Here is a 6,719-nt window from a genome sequence, read left to right as displayed (position 1 = left end):
CGCTACAAAAATGTTACCCATTAAACCTTTTCTTTATGTTGAGCTCATATATTCTTAAGTAAATAATTATTCCAAGAAAAAAAAAGTTGATGTGTAAGGTATTCTTTACCACATTTTTTTCCATTTTGCTTTTAATAAACAAGCCAATGATCAATCCAATTCAGTTAAAGTTACTTTCCAAAGAATCATATTGTTGTTGTTGTTAGTAAAATCCAAAATGAATAGTACTCTGTTAGACTAAGGCTGCCAACCTAACCATACCAAATCTCATCTAATTGATTATAAAGTGTAATAGCTTATTCAATTAGAAAGTGACATTAATTTATGCACAATGTGTTACCAATTACAAAACATCAATTGGTTAGAAGAATTGGGAATAGAACAATTACTAGTTAATTGTTAATGTCAATAGGACAAAACAATATTGATCTCAATCATAATCCAATGAACCAAATATGAAGGAGAAGAAATTGTCCATCATTAATTTATATGTAACCAAACATTAGAAAGGGCATGGTTCGGGTCCTCAAATTATAATTACTGATAATCTCATAATCACTTTTAAAGTACTAATTTAATAATAAACCTTTTTACTTTTCAAACTTACAAATAATTTAAAAGAAGAAAGAAAAGAAGTTCAAATGCTAATGAATAATGATAAATATCAATAATCAAAATAAGTGGTCCTAAGTTTTCAGCAATTAATAAACATAGAATATTTGTTTTGAAGGTTAGTTTTCTACGCGTTGAGTTGCGAGGAAAAAGAGGTATTAATGAACAATATATTAAAATTTGAGAGGAAAAGATTAAAATTGAGGATGTATTTTAAAACCAATCAGTAATTAGTATAATCCTATATATTTTCCACCTGGGAATTCTTTTACATTTAATACAGTACTATATATACAAAGCATGCATGAGATTTAATGTATTATAATTTGTATTTAGTTTGGTTGGCTTGAGAGGGATTAGATTTGATGTCATGTTTTTGTCTATAACTCCAAACGCTGTTATGACCAAAGACCATAAAGGTCATGCGTTTAAAATTCAACGGCTATGAATTTTTTTTTTCGTTTTCAATATAATTTTTTATTTGAAAGACAGAAAAGTAATATACTTACAAAAATATATATATATACATTTAATGAATGAAAATTACATGCAATGAAAGTCGTCTTGGTCTTTGCTTCTTTTCACTCGGTTGAAACCAAACTATAATCCAGTCTTCTCCTCTGTCTATCCCTGTTCTTCTTTCTTATTAAGTTTTTCGTTTAACATACGTCTCTCTCTCTCTCTCTCTCTCTCTCTCTCTCATGTGACATGGTTTTTCATTGCCTTTTCACACCTTAACTTTGTTTTTTCCACCTGGGTTTTGCTCCTTTTTGTCTCTCTTTCTGTGATATGGTTTTCAATTTCTTCAATCTCACGGTTATTTGAAACCTTCTACAGTTTCTCTGTCTCATTCTTCTTCGTCTTCTTCTTTCTCTTCAATTTTCATCTGCGTTTTTTACATTTATACCCCTTTGATTCATTGTATGCTTATTTGGGACTCTTCATTTTTCCTTTACCTCTATCTATATATCTATCCAATATTCTCCGTTTGGTCTTCTCAGTTTTCTGGGTCTTTTTTGTCCTCTTATCTTCTCCGTTTTCCACCTAATTCAGTCTTATCTTATATAGTTTTGATTACTCTCTCTCTCTCCTCTTCGTCTGCCTTTTTCGTTAAACAAAACATAGCATTTTTACAAGGAGCAGTTGAGAATTGAAAACTGGGTTTTTTGAGAGCTCAGGAGATGAAGTGCTTCTATCTCTTTAAAGACAAATCCAAGAGCAAAAGAAAGGCAGAATCAGCCCCTGAGTTAAGAAACCAAAACAAGTCAAGCAATCCAGCTTTAGATCGTCTGACCAAATCTTCAGGCTCATTACCATCACCACGAAGCATACCAGAACTTTACAAAGAAAAAGAGCAAGAATTGAGAGTTTTTTCTTTCCAAGAGCTAAGGGAAGCTACTAATGGTTTCAACCGGATGTTAAAGATTGGGGAAGGGGGTTTTGGGTCTGTGTATAAAGGAACTATTCAGCCTCTTAATGGTCAGGGTAATCCCACTGTCGTTGCCATAAAGAAATTAAATCAGCATAGTTTACAGGTCAGCTTTTGTTAATGTATATTTATTCTTAGCTTTGAATTTATGCTTGTTTAAACTTGGAATGACCCAAAGATGAATTCTTTATTATTATTATTATTTTTATTTTTTTATAAATTAAAAAATGTATAAATTACTCTAATGAACCAGCGCCATCGGCTATATGGTTTTTGTTTCTGTGATCAAGTAAGGAAATAGTCTAATGTCTTACCATTTGAATTTTGAATGAGCACCGATCCTCAATTATGTTTTGGTTGGTGCTATGTTGAAATTATGATGTGGGTCATTTGGGAAAGTTTTGATTCAGGCATTTCTAATGACTTAGTATTTGTCATAGAGATAAATGTGGGTGTTAATAGCATAGAATTCTTTAAGGGTAAGATTGCACCCGGGAGATCTACTGTTTACTGACAAAATTAAGCAAGAACTAAACCGTTATAGGCTTTATTTTCTCTAAGGCACTGAAATGTTTTGTGGGGTTGATTGCTTCATATATCAGCTGCAGAATGCCATCTTTGAAGGAATGATCAAATATACGAAATGTGTTTTCTGATTCAGTTCAACTGATTTTATTTTTTTCGTTTCGGTATGATAGAGTAAGATCATTGGCATTTTGAGCAATCGCCTCAAATTTGTGGATGTTCTCTTTGTGTTTGTTTAGTCAATCTAGCTAGGACTGCACATGATACACTGACAAAATTTATTGCATGATTTTGCATATAGCAATTTGTTGTTTTTTGAAGTAATTATAACTACGAAATCATTCTCAACTGGGGGTGCTTCGTGGGCCTTATTGTAACTGTGAATGAGGTTATTGATTTTGTTAAGCAATTATGCACTTTGTCCTTCATCATCTTAATCTTTTTCTTCAGAATGCTTCTCAGGATTTTAACCAATGCCTGGTTTTTCTGATTTTTTTTCTTTTAGGGTCATAAACAATGGCTTGCAGAAGTTCAATTCCTCGGTGTTCTCAGTCACCCACACCTTGTAAAGCTCATAGGATATTGCTCAGTAGATGGAGAAAGAGGGATTCAGCGGCTATTGGTTTATGAGTACATGCCTAATAGAAGTTTGGAAGATCATCTTTTCAGCCGAGCTTTGCCTGTTCTTCCTTGGATTAAAAGATTGGAGATTATCCTTGGTGCTGCCAAAGGGTTGGCTTATTTACACGACGGACTGGAAGTTAAGGTACAACTGCTTTTAATTCAGTTCGGGGAGTTGACATTATTCCATTATAAGTTCTGTTTAGTTTTGAGTACTTATTGTAATTTGAATTCCTCATGCTTTAACGCCCATTAAGTATCTGAGTATTCAAGCGTATAATCCCTTTAGCTAAAAAAATTTCCCTCCAAAATCACTTATCTTGTGAAAATGGACGATTTGACTAGCAACTCATGGCTAGATTTGACGATACACATTCAAGAAGTTCCAAATATAAATATGTTAGTTTTGTAAATGTTATAATTGTGATATATGTAGACAAGTTATTTAGTTCTTCTCAATCATAGTACTTTTCTTCACTCTATTTGACTTGCAAGCTATTCATATTGAAAACAACTAATTGTTCTGTAATTAACGATTTTTTCCTTTTCTTTTTTGGAAGGTAATATATAGAGATTTCAAATCCTCAAATGTACTATTGGACGAGGCCTTTAGGCCAAAGCTCTCTGATTTTGGACTGGCCAGAGAAGGGCCAACTGGTGACCGGACTCATGTATCGACAGCAGTAAGTACCTAACAAATTATAACTATTTATTTCTACATTGACAGCAAAGATAGCATTCTGATTTTATGTTACTCCTAATTGAACCTGTCATCTAGGCTTATGGTCCTTTAAGTTCCAACTCAGTATCCACCAATTCCCTTATTTTAAACTAAATCTTGATGCTACTTGTGGAAGTCCATTCATTAAAGAAGTTGAAGTGCCTAAATTATTCATCTTGGTCTATATTTTTTCCCTCAACAGGTGGTTGGAACATATGGATATGCAGCACCAGAATATGTTGAGACTGGCCATCTCACAGTGCAGAGCGACATATGGACTTTCGGTGTTGTCCTCTATGAGATCCTCACCGGAAGGCGCGCATTGGAAAGAAATCGCCCCACGGCAGAGCAGAAGCTTCTAGATTGGGTGAAACAATATCCAGCAGACAAGAACAGGTTTAGTATGATTATGGACCCTCGTTTGAGAGGAGATTTTCCACCAAATGCAGCGAAGAAAATCGCCAAGTTGGCGGATAGCTGCTTGGTAAAGAATGCAAAAGACAGGCCAACAATGAATCAAGTTGTGGAGAGCTTGAAGCAAGCTGTACAAGAATCACAAGCCTCATCAAGTTCATCTGCTAATGGTACTTCTTCCTCGCATAGATCTAATTTAGTGAAGGGAAAGTTCAAATAGAGTTGAGGTAACATTTTTTTTTTCTTGTTCTCAAAGAGAGCCAATGAGAATTGATTATTTGTTTTTGCTTCTGCGTGAGCTCTCTTAGGGCTCTCCAAAGTTATTTGAGAAGAGGCTTTTTTTATTATTTAATACAGAAATAAATATAGATAAATTCTTTTAGGGGTATTCCATGTGTGTGTTTGTATATACATGTTGTTACTTACTTGTTAAGGTGTGTTTGTGAAGGGAAAGTATTTATTTCAGGAAAGATAAACGATAGTAAATGACGACACTTTTTTTTCTTTTAAGAGTACAATTAAAATTGAAAAGAGAATACAATAGGTGGAGGGAAATATTTCATCCAACTATACTCATTATCTCGCTAAGGATATGCTAAATCAATTTATGTACTATTTTATTAACATTTGTGATATGGAGTGTGCTAACAATAACCTCTTATTTTATTCTCTCAGTCAACTTTTGCTTTCGAAAATATTTGTCGAAGTATTTTTTGTCCAATTTGTTTTACGGTAGTGTTCGTTGTAGTTACAATATATATTCTACAAATTTTCAAAAAAATCAGAATATTTTATCGAGTCGAAAAATAAGTTTGTATTTTTTCGAACACGCATAAAAAACCGGAATATAAAAAAATATTAAGAATTATGTTTTTGGTACTGTAAACTATTCATAATTTTTTGAAAATTTGCAAAAACAATGTTATAATTACAATAAACATCGTCATGAAAAACAAAAAATTGAAAAAAAAAAAAATACTCCGACATGTATTTTTGGAGACAGAGATTGACTAAAAAATTTAAATAAAAGTTTGACCATAGCACTCCTCTTACGACCTATATGAGATCGAAATGCCTCCAAAAGTTATACAATAAAATTTTAATTTAAAAAAAAAGATTGCATAGTTATTGTATTGATGATGAAAATAGAGACAGTTTACTCTAACTAAAAGTTCATCCCTTTGATAATATCATATTTTGTTAATTAATAATTATAAAATAATAATACTATTCTTAGTAGTGTATTATTATTAGTGTCACATGTAGAGCTATAAATGTGGGTGAGCTATAAAAGGTTGGGTCAAAGGGGCATGGAGCAAAATCACCCTTAATGTTGTGTGAAAGTAAGTAAATGTCCATATTTTTTATTTTGTAGTAAAATAGCTTAATCATCTATTTAATATCACATATTACCAAATATACCATTTAACAAATTACTATTTTATTCTAAATATTTTAATATTATGGTATATGTATATTAGTTTTGTTTAATTAGTTTTTATTTTAAAGTTATTTTGATTTTTTTTTTTTCGTTTTTTATGAGTTGTTGAATGATATACCATACCACAAAATATATATACTGAGTTGAAAAATAATATATCATCAAAACTTACAAAATTATTACTAAAAAATGTATATACTATGCTAACAAAATTATATACTACCATTAAAATGTATATACCATGATACAAAACTATACACTACCACTATATATAATAAAATAAAAATTAAATATCACAAAAAAAAAATTATATACCATACCACAAAAAACATATACACTAATTGGAAAATAATATACTAACAACCTATAAAAAACTTTAAAAAATCAATATAACTTTAAAATAAAAACTAATTAAACAAAACTAATAAACATATACCACTATATTAAAGTCATACAGTCCTAAATAAATAAATAAATTATAAAAAAGGGTAATTTAGGTAATCAACAATGTAAAATGGTCATTTATCTACAATTTTAAAAATGAGGACATTAGCTTCTTGATGGCTTTATTTTGAGCCATTTCCTATAATTTCTCTAGGTCAAACTCGTCTAATAATGTGTGTTGGGCCATCTAGCCCACATTTAAGAAGGGTGGGCATATCACAACTCATTCATGTCGTGTCAAGCCCAATTTCAAGTCAACCTTATTTCTTTATTTATACACAAATATGAGAAATTTGGGTTCACTTTCAAGCCCATATTTTATTATGGGGAGCTTTTTAAAACATGGAATTTTAAAGGAAAATTTCACACTATATGCATCATAGTTGTAATTAAAATATATGTCAAAATTTGTATGCATCCCCAAACTATGCCATTTTTGTAAAAAATTGACAGAATTTTCCCTCTCATTATTAAGTCCCAATATCTCTCTATGAGCTCCGCTCTCTTAAACG

At 31.3% G+C, this 6,719-nt stretch overlaps 1 protein-coding gene across 1 annotated transcript; it reads left to right on the top strand.

Annotated features, from left to right (window-relative positions):
• Positions 1-1,197: 1,197 nt before the first annotated feature.
• On the top strand, positions 1,198-4,828 carry LOC133778032 (probable serine/threonine-protein kinase PBL19). The gene is made up of 4 exons (XM_062217841.1): positions 1,198-2,147; positions 3,072-3,332; positions 3,748-3,870; positions 4,111-4,828. The coding sequence occupies exons 1-4, from the start codon at positions 1,794-1,796 to the stop codon at positions 4,540-4,542; spliced, it is 1,170 nt and encodes a 389-aa protein (XP_062073825.1). The 5' UTR covers positions 1,198-1,793; the 3' UTR covers positions 4,543-4,828.
• The last annotated feature ends 1,891 nt before the right edge of the window (positions 4,829-6,719 follow it).

The sequence above is a fragment of the Humulus lupulus genome, chromosome 5, assembly GCF_963169125.1.
Source record: "Humulus lupulus chromosome 5, drHumLupu1.1, whole genome shotgun sequence".
Lineage (NCBI taxonomy): Eukaryota > Viridiplantae > Streptophyta > Magnoliopsida > Rosales > Cannabaceae > Humulus > Humulus lupulus.
The sequence above is the reverse complement of the archived record's forward strand: the minus strand, read 5'-3'. Positions and strand labels throughout refer to the sequence as shown.